The sequence below is a fragment of the Triticum aestivum genome, chromosome 7D (assembly GCF_018294505.1).
Source record: "Triticum aestivum cultivar Chinese Spring chromosome 7D, IWGSC CS RefSeq v2.1, whole genome shotgun sequence".
NCBI lineage: Eukaryota > Viridiplantae > Streptophyta > Magnoliopsida > Poales > Poaceae > Triticum > Triticum aestivum.
This window is the reverse complement of record NC_057814.1, coordinates 265,018,835-265,032,308: the sequence shown is the minus strand read 5'-3', so window position 1 is coordinate 265,032,308 and position 13,474 is coordinate 265,018,835. Positions and strand designations below refer to the sequence as shown.

Genomic DNA, 13,474 nt, shown 5'->3' with positions numbered 1-13,474 from the left:
TGAGGCGCGCCGCCGTCATGGCCCCTTCCTCGGCGGAGCCGGGGAAAACACTGTTGTACCAAATAATCGGAAAGTCGCCGTACTAAGGACCTTATAGGACGAACGCACCAGAACATTATGGTGGAGACTTTCTCATACATTAATATTTTTTTCTAGCAGGAAGATACTCGTAGAAAATGAAAGGTATGAACCGGCAGCACTATCTCATTTTCTGTTCACGAGATCAGTGTGCCCCGACAACACAGACGTCACTGAAACTGCCGGTTCCCACTGTTCTTAAGCTTTCATGCGTTTCTTCTTCTTCTGAGAATCAGGCTTTCATGCGCCGCTATAATCGCAAGCACCTATGCTTTCAACGCCATTATTTCCTCCGGGTGAGATAAAAACTTGATGGGCCTACAAGTTAAAGTTAAAAACAACTCGAGTACGGAACTTTTGGGCCACATAGGCCCTCGTACCGTCACCGCCCACCTTACTACTCAGCCCAAGTGCGCGGTGGAGCCAGCGAGTGATGGCCGGGGCGAGGACGGACCGGCCGGTGTCGCCGCTTCGTGGACCCCGCCGTCGATACTCCCGATGCGCCATCACTCCCCCGCGCATAAATGTGGCAAGGTCACTTCTCCCCCTCAGCTCCACCCCACCCCACCCACCCAGTCCATCCCCCGTCGCCCTCACGCTCTTCGTGCTCGCCGCCTCCCTTCGCGTGCTGCCTCATGGCTTCCATCGCCGGATCTGCCGTGTCCTTCGCCAAGCCCGTCAAGGTATGCCCGCGCGCGCACGCCCCGTCTTCAGATCCGCCACCTTGTGTCGTCCGTACGTTGGATCCGTCTCCCCTGCTGGGGTTTTAGCTTTCGTGCTGTTCGATCCGTGCTCGCCCGGCGGCCCGATCTAGGCGTGATCAGTAGGGATTGTTCGACGAACGCTGTTTTCTAGTATTCCTATTCAGGCACTGTACGATGCGCGAATTTAGTGGTGATTGGGGTTTAGCGGCTCTTGTTTTTATTTTTTGGGACTGCGGGGAGCACCTCATTTTGTGCCCCATTTCAGAGGTGGACTTGGGCAGATCTACTTTTCTGCTAGGTTGATTGATAGGGTGCAGACACGGTGTTACTACTTTGATGTTTGCGCACTGATGAGCAAGAAAGAGGAAGAGCAAGTTACTACAACACGTTAAGGGGCTCTGAACTGTTAAAGAGGCTTAGATCGCTGCATGTGCAATTAAAGCGTGCGACTTAATGGTTGCTATGGTGGAACTAGAGCCAACCGAAAAAGAATATAACTCTTGCATCCTAGCACTAAATTTTCTAGTAGAATTATTGAATTGGTATTATGGTATGCTTAAGCGTCTCTATGTGTTATTGGTGGTTGTATTGGAATTTTGGACGCTAGTACTAGGTTGTTGCTTTGCATGCTCCAGAGGTCCCAAAAGTTGGTCCTTGAATATAAATCTTCTTTTGGTATCTTGCCTTTCCTTATTAGGAGACACTTTCTTGGCCTTCTAGTTGTTTAGTGCATTTGTAATTTAGTCACTTATGTGGTTGTAAATTCTAGGTACAATGTGTATTATACACAATTATTTGTTTTCCCTTGTATGTTCACATACTCCCTCTGATCCAAATTAATTGACGCTGCTTTAGTACAACTTTGTCGGTAACATTTTTTTGTGCCTAGTAAAATTTATTTCTGTTAGTATCTTCTCTGCAAATATTCTTCGTACGGTCACCGTACTGAGGCCAGTTGAAGCTGCACTGTTAGACTTGTGCAGATATGGGATACTGAATTGCCAGATGGATTGAAGAATTTTGAGAAGAATGTTTGCTCTAGCATGTTAATATTATTTTTCATCAGTAGATAGTGAATACAGTGCAGTGTACTTTCCTTGATACACAAGTTTTGTTGCCTCAAGATGTTTGTTTCTTGAATTCCAGGCAATCAACACGAACTCGCTCTCTTTCTCTGGTCCAAGGAGGGGCAATGCATTTCTTCGCCTGCAGCCAGTGCCGATGAGATTTGCTGTTTGCTGCTCAGTGAGTTTTATCCTTTCTCTTCATGCATAATATATCTGAGAAGTTGCTTGACTGTGCTAAAGGCAGTGATATGTTTCTGTAGAGTTGCTAAAATTGCAATTTGTTATACAGGTTCTCTTTAGTTTTGAACAAATAAATTTTTAGGTTGCCCAAAAGTCACATCATTTGGCCTCGTAAAAAATGTACTAGTGGTCAGGAATTACCTTTGTGTTCCTTAACTCTAGAAGCGCTTGTTTTCCATTGTGTAATTCGCAATGAATCGGTGGATAAGTATTTTATTTATTGAAGTGATTCTGCTTTTACTTTCAATAACTTCTTCCTGTTGTAGCACCACTTACCAACATGTACTTTGTGTGTGTGTGTGTGTGTGGGGGGGGGGGGGGGGGGTAAGAGTATAGATAGATATTCACATTTTATCAGCCACTAAACAGTGTTGCATTTATAGTTGCTTGCTACAATTTTGGATGTCCTTCATAACTGACAAGTTCTTTCTGAATATGTGCCAACAGGCAAAGCAGGATACAGTGGAGAAGGTTTGTGAAATTGTTAAGAAGCAGCTTGCTGTTCCTGAAGGCACTGAAGTTTGCGGTACCACCAAGTTCTCTGACCTTGGAGCTGATTCACTGGACACGGTAACTATCCACGATGCCATTCATGTTTGTTTTGAGCCAAGCAGTACCTAACCTAACCTGGCCAAATAGTTCAAGGATCCAAATGAGTTGTATTTTTGCGATGTTTTTTGGTGTTAGAGCATAATTGGAGGGAAGTTACAGCATGGCTCATTTGTTGGAGCAAATAATTACATGTTCCTGTCATGCAGGTCGAGATTGTGATGGGCCTCGAGGAGGAGTTCCAGATCAGTGTGGAGGAGACGAGTGCGCAGGCAATTGCGACAGTTGAAGATGCTGCCACGCTCATCGACAAGCTTGTCTCTGCGAAGTCATCTTGAAGGGAGGTCGTAAATCGTAATGATTGGAGCTCGTAAGCTAGTAGTCCTACCTTGGGTTGATCCTTGTTGTTCTACCATAGTCGTTATTATATGGTGGGTTGGTGATTTTCTCAGGACTATCGTCTCCTGCTGTGTGTAATAAGATAATTGGTTAAGTATGTAAGCTGTTGAACATCGAAGTGCCTAGTTTTCGTGCGGCTGTGGTGCATGTATGCATCTTTTGTGCCCAAAAGGAAGAATATGCGGGTACAAGCCAACTACATCTGCATGTGCTGTGAATCTGTGATGTGTCGTTTTCTTGTTAGAGATCAGCAGAACAGATGTTCTGTTAGGGCTTGAGGACAGGAGATATATTTCTTTTTGCCAATTTGTGAAGATTAGTGTGGATTTGTTCGATGGGTAGTGAAGCAATTGATTCTTGGAGAGGGATGAGTAAATGTCAGTGATACCAACCCTAGATGATATCAAGTTTGAAAAGTTTTTTGTAAATGATCGAGAAAACTATAGAGTTTTTTTTCACATTATTGACACAAAATCAATCTTTTGTGTCTTGAAAGACATGAAATCAATCTATATATTAATCCTGCTGCTTTTTGCCGCAAAAGTTCTTTCTTTCTAGAAAATGCCATGTGTTGCTGAAGAAATTGCCAATCCAATACAACTAAACTTGTCATCTGAAAAGTTTGTAATTGCCAACCTCTCCCAATGAAGTTTGTCGGCTATTGCGATCCTATATTAAATTTCACATCAAAATTATTACATCCAAACTATATATATAAAAAGAAAAAAAATCTGTTGAAAAGGCATCCAAAACATAGAAACAAGACACACTATCATATTTGAGTATTTTAATGTACATCTCGGTTTTGGTTCAGTTTTGATAAGGTAGCGCATCATGCATACTCATGCATGTAATCTTTTTTCTTTGGATAAATGGTGGGTTTTATTAACTCAAAATGAAGTATCAAGTGAATAGAAACACAATGAGCACACATCTGACCTGTGCATAACTGAGACACACACAACCAACACGAAATCACCAACACATGCCTAAGCGAAGAAAAAACCCGATCAAATAATGATCGACAAAACTGTTGCAATGAACATATCCACACCAATCATCTCTTGAGACCATAAGGACAATGAAGTTCTTAAACATCAATGCCATCTGGAAAGGAACGACGCTCAAGTGCCACCGTCATCGGTGCCAATCAACAAATGTCAGATCTAGATTTTCACCCTGAAGAACAAGTCCAAGCATATTTGAGCAATGCGTTTAACAAGGTAATAGACAAAAATATCATCTATGTAATCTTTTGTGTCCATCTAAGTTTCAGCGACTGAAATTTTCTGAAGTGTCATTTGATTCATAAGACTGTAATTATTGTGGAAAGTAGAAGTTCCACCTTATCACCTAGTTATATTTTCTAGAAATGTGTAAGTTGCATTTTATAGTTAGCTAAAACTGTAGTTAGAGCCCTTCGACAAAAAAAAAGAGATAGTAAATTGAAGGACAACGAGGGTAGACATTGGTCCACCAGTCAAATAGTGGACTAGCCCACTTATCTATCTATCTATCTCACTTTCCTTAGTTTTTTTTATGAATTTAATCTCCTTTCACATTTCTCCATGCCTCTTTTGATGTAGCGACTTTAATGTCAAGACTAGATGCGAACTGAGCATGGCTCTCCTTGTGGTGGAATCTACCCATACAGGTTCAAATCCTAAACTTGATACAGATGGTCGCATTTTTCTGGATTTATTCTAGGCTTCCCGGGGCTGCTCTTTCAACAATAGGGTTTGTCCGTCAACTACGAGTTGTTCATGTCAACTTCGTCAATCTCAATAATATGTCGGCTAAATCTCTCGAAGGTGCTTATAGTAATAAGGTGTATGTGCACGTGCGCACGTCATAGAGATGAGTGTGTATGTATATTTGAGCGTCCATGTCTATGTAGTGTTTCTCAAAAACAAATGTCAAGATCAGCCCTCGAGGCCTCTCTCTTACTTATACAAGCAAGACTAATCTTAAGAACAAAAAACACCCCCATAATGATAGTAGGGGCCTCTCTCTTACTTATACAAGCAAGACTAATCTCAAGAACAAAAAACACCCCCATAATGATAGTAGGTAGGAGGTGAACAACGGTTAAACTTGGTTCACTGAGTAATGCTAGAGCCACGGGGCTTAGTTTACGATGGGGGGGGGGGGGGGGGGGGGTTACGGAGTAACTAATAGATTGGAGATTGGGGGAGGTTGGGGCCCATCCCGGCTGAAATCTGGGGGGAGAGTAAGATTAGTTGGAAGGAGCCTGTAAAAGCCTATCACAAATCTGGATTATCGTGGTTCACTATTCACTTAACCATTTCTTTTAGCAACCGATGGGAGTGAAACTTTATTATTGAAAGGAGGAAAATATGTACATGGTGACATGCTTGGGAAATGGGACAAGCTGGACCTCGCTAGGTTCGGCTAGACTGCATGCCAATTACTCATGGTTCTGGTTAACTATGAAGCATCGATACGGCGACACTGATACGGCGATACGAGTACGGCGATATGGGATACGGCAATTTTTAGAAATTGTAATACGGCGATACAGCGAGTATATATGAATATTAATTTATAAAATGACAAGTAATAAAGACAAAACATAGTAGTATGTATGAGATGAGATCAAAATATTGTCTCATTGGTTGCCTAATTTCCTCCATGCCTCTTTTCAAGTCCTAAATGATCATCCATATGCTCAACTCATGATGGTGTATGCAACATCAGCAAGCAGTACCAACTAGCAAGCAGTAGCAATAGCAAATTAACGACCAGTAGTTAGCACCTACGCGAAGCAGCAGTAGCAATAGCAAATTAACGACCAGTAGTTGGCACCTATGCGAAGCAGTAACATCAGCAAGCAGTAGGAATTAGGAAGTAGTAGCATGGCAACAATCTGCAAGCACCAACCAGCTAGCCAAGCATCGTCGACCCTGTTTGTAACAAGAACAGGGAGCCAAGAATCATTGGAGGAAAAAAACGTTAATGGATAGATCAACTAGCAGAGAGCAGCAGAGTTTGCGGTGAGCGACTCCAGTCTGCGGCAGCTGCCGGCGGGGAGGCGAGTCCAGGCGCCGGCGGCTCGCTCGTGCAGGCTTACATCGTGCGAACAAAGAAACGACACGGAGGTCAGATGCTAGGGTTCCATGGGCCTTCTACTGGGCTTGCCGGGTCCCTCCCGTATCGTAGACATTGTACAGGACGTATCCACGTTTTTTCTTTTCTTTTTAGATCAGAAAATAGGATACTTGGCCGATACCCGTATCGCGGCCGTATCGTGCGTATCGCCGTATCGGCGACGTTCGGTATGCAGATACACCAATTTTTGCCGTATCAGTGCTTCGTAGCTGGTTAACTCTAGGTCTAAAAGCTAAAGCCCTCCACATGATGTCTTCAAAGTTAGGTGAGAAATTACGGTATATATGTAATTCTCGTGTCATTCAAGATGGAGCAATTTCTATCTTTCCAGACGTCCCACATGATGCAAATGAGAAGCTTGTTGTGCCACATCTTCATGTTGACTAATCTATTTGTATCTTCAATTTTTTTATCTTTGCTTCACTTTATTCGTTTCTCCTTGTCTCTTTTCACTAATTAACCATAAGGAGTCATATATACAACTAAATAGATGATCTCCACATGTAAATATGTCACCTCAAGACATAATTGTACATGGAAAGTACTTCTCTTATGCAGGTTATCTACAGATGTACCAGGACTCCTAGTTTATGGTCCTCTCCACACGCGTGGAGAATCAAGACCTGTTTACGGAGGTGTGTACACGATTGAAGGCTACGGTGAGGGATAGCAAATTGATCTTAGGATTGCCCCCCCCCCCCCTCCGTTGTAGGCGTTATACGGACTCCATATGTTTCTTTGTACTTCGCCTTTTTATTTTTCGTTTATGTGAGAGGAAAAAATTTGGCTGTGTTTATCTTAGTTATGCAAAGGCCGGGTGTAATGCTTTAATCTTTTAAGTAATAAAGCGCCTCATTTTGAAAAAAAAACGTACATGAAAAAAATCCACCTCAATATGCAATCATTCATGAGAAAAAGCTTATCACCCCAGAAATATTCAATAAACCGAGGGTTTCGTGGAAGGATCTACCTCCCTGTACGAAGCGGACTAGGATCCATGTACCCAAGGACCTCCCCCGGTTTGCTAGGCTCGTAGATATATCTCAAAAGTCTCTTGGTCGTTTACATGTACTTTGTACACACTTCAAAGTAATAAAACACAAGCAAGGTGTAGGGTTTTATCTCCTTGGAGAGTTAATCTGGGTAAAAATGTTCAGTTTAATAACCATTGTTTTGTTTACAATACTTGAACTTATTTCCACCAACTTGAGAATTTGCTTTCCAGACATGACTTCTTTTATAACTTGTGCCCAAAGTTTTCATTCTAACAAACTGATATTTTTTTAGTTGGACTGATGAACTGATATGCATCGATAATGTTTTCATGCCAACTGGTTAGTTTTAGTTGTAACGATTATATTGGTAACCAAATTTGCTTCTAACAAAATAGGATTTTGCTTCCATCTATCTGCAAAACAAAATGGCTCTTCGCTTAGTATTGCCTTGTTGTGGCACCAGGCTTCAAACGAATGAGGGTTAAAGTTTGGGAGAATGGAGCCAAAGAATTCGCCTTCATCTCTTGTCTCCTCGTCCGTTCATCGAGAAAGAACGAAATATATAGTCCTAATGACACTCAAATTCAATCAGGGCGTTTGGTCTAGTGGTATGATTCTCGCTTTGGGTGCGAGAGGTCGCGAGTTCGATTCTCGCAACGCCCCAATATTTTTTTGTTTCCCCGGGCATCAGGGGAAGGAAATCACCAAGAAGATTATTATTTTCAGCTTGAGAAGAGAAAATTATTCAGCAAATCAAATGGATCGATTGATTTCCATCCATCTTGCTTCTCATCTCAGCGCTCCATCTACTCCTAGAACAATTCACAGGAATCAACAACCTGAGTACAACACGTATGCACGCATCCCAAAGAACAAGCATGAAAAAGGCAAAAGGTCAAGGTGATGAGATCATCTACATAGCAGTACATATGTGAGCTTAGGTTACTTATTGCTCGGCGGTCCTCTGCCTCTTGGAACACTTTGCCTGCACGGCCAGCGTGGCCGTGGTGCCCGGGCAGTTGAGGTCCCCGCCGTACACCTCGTGCGACACGGCCAGCACGCAGCTCCTCTTCCCCACGCACGCCTTCTCCACAATCTCCTTGGCCTTGGGCGTGTGGCAGTTGCCAAACGTGTAGTTGCCGCAGATCCCCAGCGGGTTCCCGTAGCTGGCGAACACCACCTGCTGGATCATCTTCTTCTCCGGGCACGTCAGCACCGCCCGCGGCTTCAGGTCGTCCGCCACCATCGTCAGCTGGCTGTCCTTGGTCTCCCACGACCGCACGTGCCCGGGGTTGGTCTCCGAGATGAAGCTGCAGATGTTGTCGCGCTTCACCGTCAGGATCATGATGGCGTCCGGCCGCCCGCCTTCCTCCTCGAAGATGGTCAGCACGTTCCCCGTAGGCTTCAGGAAGCAGCGCGGCACGTGGTAGAGGTACTGCGACGGCCGCCCCAGCGCGTGCTTGTACGAGCTCCAGTACCGCCCCAGCCCTTCGCCGTTGACGAACAGGATGCCCTTGCCCATGGGGTTCATGTCGATCACCACGGGGTCCTCCCCGGTGGGCATGTCGAAGCGCCGCCGGTACCACGTGAGCGGCTTGTCGAACACCGCGGGTTGCCACTGCACCTCGCCGCCCTTGTCCGTGAAAGCCTGCTTGCGCTCGCCCTCCAGGCCCACGATGTGTCCCCACCCGTTGCTGGTGAGGTCCAGCGTCCCCGTGTTGAGGCCCTGGATGGTGACCGAGTGCACGCCGGCCTGCCGGCGCTCCAGGTAGGACCCGCTGTCCTGCAACCCCAGCGTGCTGGACAGGATGGAGATGTGGTTGATGCCGACCTTGACCTCGATGGGCTTCTCCAGGCTGAAGGCCTTGTTCATCTTTGTGCCATGGCCGCAGCCGACTAACTTCTTGTTGACGAACGCCACCATGGCGTGCCCATGGCTGCTCGCCTCCAGCACCGGCTTGATGTCTAGCCTGGACGGCAGGTCCTCCGGGTCCAGCAGGAAGCTGCCACCCACCGTACAAACATTGGCATTGCCATTCGCATTCGCATTCGCAAGATACTACAGTATATAATACGTAGAGGAGAGATGTACGTACCTGGTGGTGTACCAGAGGTAGTCGGTCTTGTCCTTGGTCATGTTGTAGGCCTCGAGGGGCTTCTCGCTCCGGTCGGTGCTGAACTTGTAGGTGGGCACCTTGTCCCCCTCCGTGTACATCTCCCACACATTGTTCTGCACCGTCTGGTCCGTGAAGTGGAAGGTGCGCTGGTTGTGCTGCGCGTTCACGTATTGCGTGCTGAACACCACCGTCTTGCAGTCGCCCAGGATGCTGACAGACCGCCGGGGCACGAAGTAGTTCTGCCCGCGGAACGTCACCGTCCCGTCCTCCTTGGTGTTGTGGTTGGACAGGAACGCCACGCACACCTTCTGCTCCGGGATCTCGAACACCCGCGCCTGCATACCATACCATACCCATACCATACCAACCCGGTCAGGTCAATCGGCGATCATAACAAGATAGCAACAAGAGAACTGAAGAGAACCTCGTAGAGCTTGCCCAATGGCTGCGTGGAGGGGGTCCCAAAGAGGAGAGCATTCTTGCACAACCTCAAAGCATGGTGCAGGTCCTTCAGATGGCCCCACTTGGGCTCTTTGAACATTCCTGGACCAACCAAACCGTTCATCCATAAATCAACATAGTTAAGCATATTCAGAGTTTGAGAGGATTCGTCTGTCTCTGCTTTACCGAATTCGTCGAGAGGCGCCTCGTCGTAGTATCTCGGCATCACGAAAGAGGCGCCCGTTCTTCCAAAGTTTGTTCCTCCGTGGTACTGTCCACACAGGCAAGGCAACCGTGTGATTCTGTCAGAAATATACTCTAGTTTCATCCTAACGCCATGTCAACAACAGGTTGGTTGGTTGGTTACTGGACGGTACCATGTAGTAGTTCACCATGCTGCCCCCCACCGAGAAGAACCGCGCCACGGCAAACGCAATGTCCTCGGCAGATCTCTGAGACGGCGGATCACCGAATACTCTATATCTGCAAATGCCAACAAAAAAACAATTCAGCACCCGACAGTCTCTCCTTGATGGACAAGGTGAAACTGATAACTGAACTCACTGAGCAGTCCAGTTCTCGGTCCATAACAGGGGTTTGTTCTTGTCAACTGGACCTGGCCATGTATCTCCGCAGTGCCTACCGTTGCAGGTAGGAATCTAGAGAGGAAAAAAACATGATTATGGATTAAGCATGGTTAATAAATTCTAAAACAAGAAATTATATCATGGCAAATGAAACTTAAACATGTCAGATCATACTAATAAATTACCACGTCCGCTGGAGCTTTAGTCTGCTTGCACATGATCCATGGCACCCCGGTGCCGGTGCTGATGGCCATCTTAGCTGCCCATTCGATGTACCTGGTGCCGTTTTCTTTGAACGCCGCTTCCATGTGCTGGTACTCATTCTCGATCTTTTTTTTTTCAATGCAGGGTGCATTTCATTTGAGAAACCATACATGATAGATATAAGTATTCAGCAGGAAGAAAAAGGGTCAAGATATGCATGCAGTACCTGTGCTAGAATGATAGGGCCTCCTTGTGATGCGAAGAGCTTGGCTTCCTTGAGCTTGTTCACTACGAGAGTCACAAACTTCTGCATGAGCTTCTGCATATATAAAGAGAAAAACCAAGGTGAGGACGCCGTTTTAATTATTTCTGTATGTAGCAAAATTTACGTCGAGCTTTTTTCTTTCTCGAAATGCATCTAGTTTGTTTTACCCTTGAGAAAGAAAAAGAAATGCATCTAGTTTGGTATGTCTGCAACTAATAATTCTGTGTGCTTTGATGGTCTGATTGATCACCTTGAAAGGCTCGTTGTCTGTGCGGAAGATGATGTCGGGGACCTCCCGGAGCCAGTAAGGCAGCCCTCTGGAAGAGGAAAATCACAGATTAAACGGAGACCGTGAATGCAGATCAGCTAGAGATTGAGATGTGAAGCAAAGAGACGAACAAACCCATGGTTCCACTCCGCCTGGACGAAGGGCCCGATACGGACCATGGCGTACATCTCATGCTCCTGGATCAGCTTGAAGAACTTGATCATGTCGTACCTCCCCTCGAAGTTGTACTGAAATCGACCATGGATGGATCCAATCCAAGGAGGAATGGACGATGAGCAGGTACGTAGGTATACGATGAGATGAATGAGATGGAGTGTGTGACAGTTACCACGCCCATCTCGGGTTCATGGACGTTCCAGAAGACGTAGGACTCGATGACGTTGAGGCCGCCTTCCTTGGCCCTGGCGATGAGGTCGGGCCACTCGTGGAAAGGGCTGCGTGGATAGTGGATGGAGCCGGAGAAGAAGAGGTCCCTCTGTCCGTCCACCATGAGCGAGCGGCGGTCGTACGAGATGACGGTGCCTGGTTTGGTGAGCTGGTAGGCGTCCCCGCCGGCCACGAGCGCGGCGACGGCGATCACCGCGGCGGCGGCGAGCCGGACGCGGAGGAGGGACATGGTGGGTGGATCGTGCGTGGAAGCTAGGGGCCACAAGTTCGCGCTCCCGCTAGTCCTAAAATAGGAGGGAGGCGTTCAGTTTAAAGGGATGGCGCTGTGGCCGCGCGGGAGCGCAGGGAGCGACATGCGCGCGCGCCATGCCGTCCGTCCGTCCACGCATCAGCATCACCCAGGGAACGGTTGGCCTCGGCGGCCCGCGCGTGTGCGGGTGCGGAGGTTCTTGGTGGTGGTTTTAGGCGGGGCGGGTTTTTTTCTGACTGAATCAGCCGTGGATCGGCATTGTTTGCGGCGGGGTTGTTGCATGCCGTGCTTAGCCTGGAACGGGAACCGTCACGCCGTCACAGTCACCTACGCCGGTGCTACGACTTCCACCTTGAGCCGGCGACGGAAGACACTGCATGGAGGAGCTCGCCGCCGTGGCCTGCGTGGAGGAGCTCCGGACGTGCTTCGCTATGACCATCGCCTCCGATCGCTGATGCTACTTGTGCTGAAGACTGATGAAAACAAATACAAAACCTGATAATAACTTCAATACGAAAACAATGATAGGAACATAGATCTTACTGGAATAGCGTATGAGAACAATGATCTTCTAAGAGCTCTATCTTAAATCCCGCCCCCCGCAAAACAGGCCGCTCCTTGGCTGCTAGAGCCGTTGGAAGCGACACAGGTGTCGGTAGGCTTGTTGGCGCAGATCCATAAGAAATTATCTTGCTCTGAGAGTTGTATCTCTGAGCTTCAAAAGCATGTATCTGATCATGGTGGGATTCGATACCACTGACGCCCCATTCGGTCCATTTCCAGCATGTTTCTGATCTTGAAAAAATGAAGTGAAGAAATAAATATGAAGGATAAAGTAGTGAAATGACAAAATGCAGATAAACTGAAAACTGTATGAACAAACTTGCTAAACTACCTGGGATTTCTTGACAAACTAAGCAACTACTAGGATTGAGAGCTTTATTAGAGAAGACTTAACATGGACTGAAGCGACTGAAGGTCCGAACACTCATAAATAAGAAAACCGTCTAGACAAGCATAACTACTCCCTCCGTTCCAAAATAGATGACTCAACTTAGTACTAAGTTGAGTCATCTATTTTGGAACGGAGGGAGTAAATCTTAGTGCTTGTAGGCTGTGGTGGTCTGAGGATCGAAACAATGAATACTAAATTAAGAATGAATAATGAATACTAACCAACCTACCTATTGTCAGTACACTGGTGATGACAAGGGCGCGTTCGCGTCAAGGGAAGCGTAAAGAAGGCGGGGCGAAGGCGTAAAGAGGCAACCGGAAGATTCAAACGAGGCTCGGGCCAAGACGACCGCAAGGGTAGAGTAGTGGGCCAACGGGCCAAAGTTGAGCGGCCCATGTAATCTGCGTGTTATAAGCAGGGGAGCGAGGGAGAGAACGGGATCGAAAAAATTGTAATTCAGAGTGAACCTCTCATTCTATCTAGCTTATCTCTTCCTGCTTCTGTATCCTACCCCGGCTCCTCCTTCTCTCCAAATTCAAATTCTGTGCTGCAGCTTGTCGGCGGCGAGATTCCACCGGAGCCTGGTCGTGACAATCTGGTATCAGAGCCCTCTTCCTTGCTCCGCCGTGCGCCCGTATTTTTTTTTCCCGAATCGTACCTGGCAAATCCGAGGCGAAGGTCGCGGATCGCCCTATAAGAATTGTGGAAGCGTCTCAATCTCCTCAACTTGGAGACCCGCATGTATATATTGATAGTTTGTGTGATGTACAAGTCATGGTAGAGTCCTGGTCTAACAACGAGAAGATTACAAGGCGTGG

General features: G+C 46.7%; 2 protein-coding genes and 1 non-coding gene across 4 annotated transcripts; 2 read left to right on the top strand and 1 right to left on the bottom strand.

Moving 5' to 3' along the window:
- Positions 1-521: 521 nt before the first annotated feature.
- On the top strand, positions 522-3,236 carry LOC123165217 (acyl carrier protein 3, chloroplastic). Its single transcript, XM_044582849.1, has 4 exons — positions 522-761; positions 1,929-2,027; positions 2,537-2,659; positions 2,848-3,236. Exons 1-4 carry the CDS (start codon positions 603-605, stop codon positions 2,974-2,976), a joined length of 510 nt encoding a protein of 169 aa, XP_044438784.1. The 5' UTR covers positions 522-602; the 3' UTR covers positions 2,977-3,236.
- A 4,516-nt stretch (positions 3,237-7,752) lies between these two features.
- Positions 7,753-7,824, top strand: TRNAP-UGG (transfer RNA proline (anticodon UGG)). Its single transcript has one exon. It is a non-coding gene; the product is annotated as a tRNA-Pro (tRNA).
- An 88-nt stretch (positions 7,825-7,912) lies between these two features.
- LOC123170355 (beta-galactosidase 11) lies at positions 7,913-11,748 on the bottom strand. 2 transcript variants are annotated; one of them, XM_044588205.1, is made up of 11 exons: positions 11,393-11,748; positions 11,179-11,291; positions 11,026-11,092; positions 10,737-10,829; positions 10,492-10,635; positions 10,284-10,378; positions 10,097-10,202; positions 9,906-9,990; positions 9,703-9,821; positions 9,258-9,613; positions 7,913-9,164 (listed from the first exon to the last, which is right to left on the bottom strand). In XM_044588205.1, the coding sequence occupies exons 1-11, from the start codon at positions 11,678-11,680 to the stop codon at positions 8,108-8,110; spliced, it is 2,523 nt and encodes an 840-aa protein (XP_044444140.1). In that variant the 5' UTR covers positions 11,681-11,748; the 3' UTR covers positions 7,913-8,107. The 2 variants fall into 2 exon arrangements, with proteins under 2 accessions (XP_044444140.1, XP_044444139.1); XM_044588204.1 differs by having other exon boundaries at positions 9,703-9,990.
- Positions 11,749-13,474: the final 1,726 nt, after the last annotated feature.

Coding starts and splice junctions, on each gene's coding strand:
- LOC123165217 (XM_044582849.1), top strand. CDS start 603: ATGTGGCAAGGTCACTTCTCCCCCTCAGCTCCACCCCACCCCACCCAC. Junction 762..1,928: donor CCTTCGCCAAGCCCGTCAAG/GTATGCCCGCGC, acceptor CTTGAATTCCAG/GCAATCAACACGAACTCGCT. Junction 2,660..2,847: donor GAGCTGATTCACTGGACACG/GTAACTATCCAC, acceptor CCTGTCATGCAG/GTCGAGATTGTGATGGGCCT.
- LOC123170355 (XM_044588204.1), bottom strand. CDS start 11,680: ATGTCCCTCCTCCGCGTCCGGCTCGCCGCCGCCGCGGTGATCGCCGTC. Junction 11,292..11,392: donor ATGAACCCGAGATGGGCGTG/GTAACTGTCACA, acceptor GGTCGATTTCAG/TACAACTTCGAGGGGAGGTA. Junction 10,379..10,491: donor CTAAAGCTCCAGCGGACGTG/GTAATTTATTAG, acceptor TTTCCTCTCTAG/ATTCCTACCTGCAACGGTAG.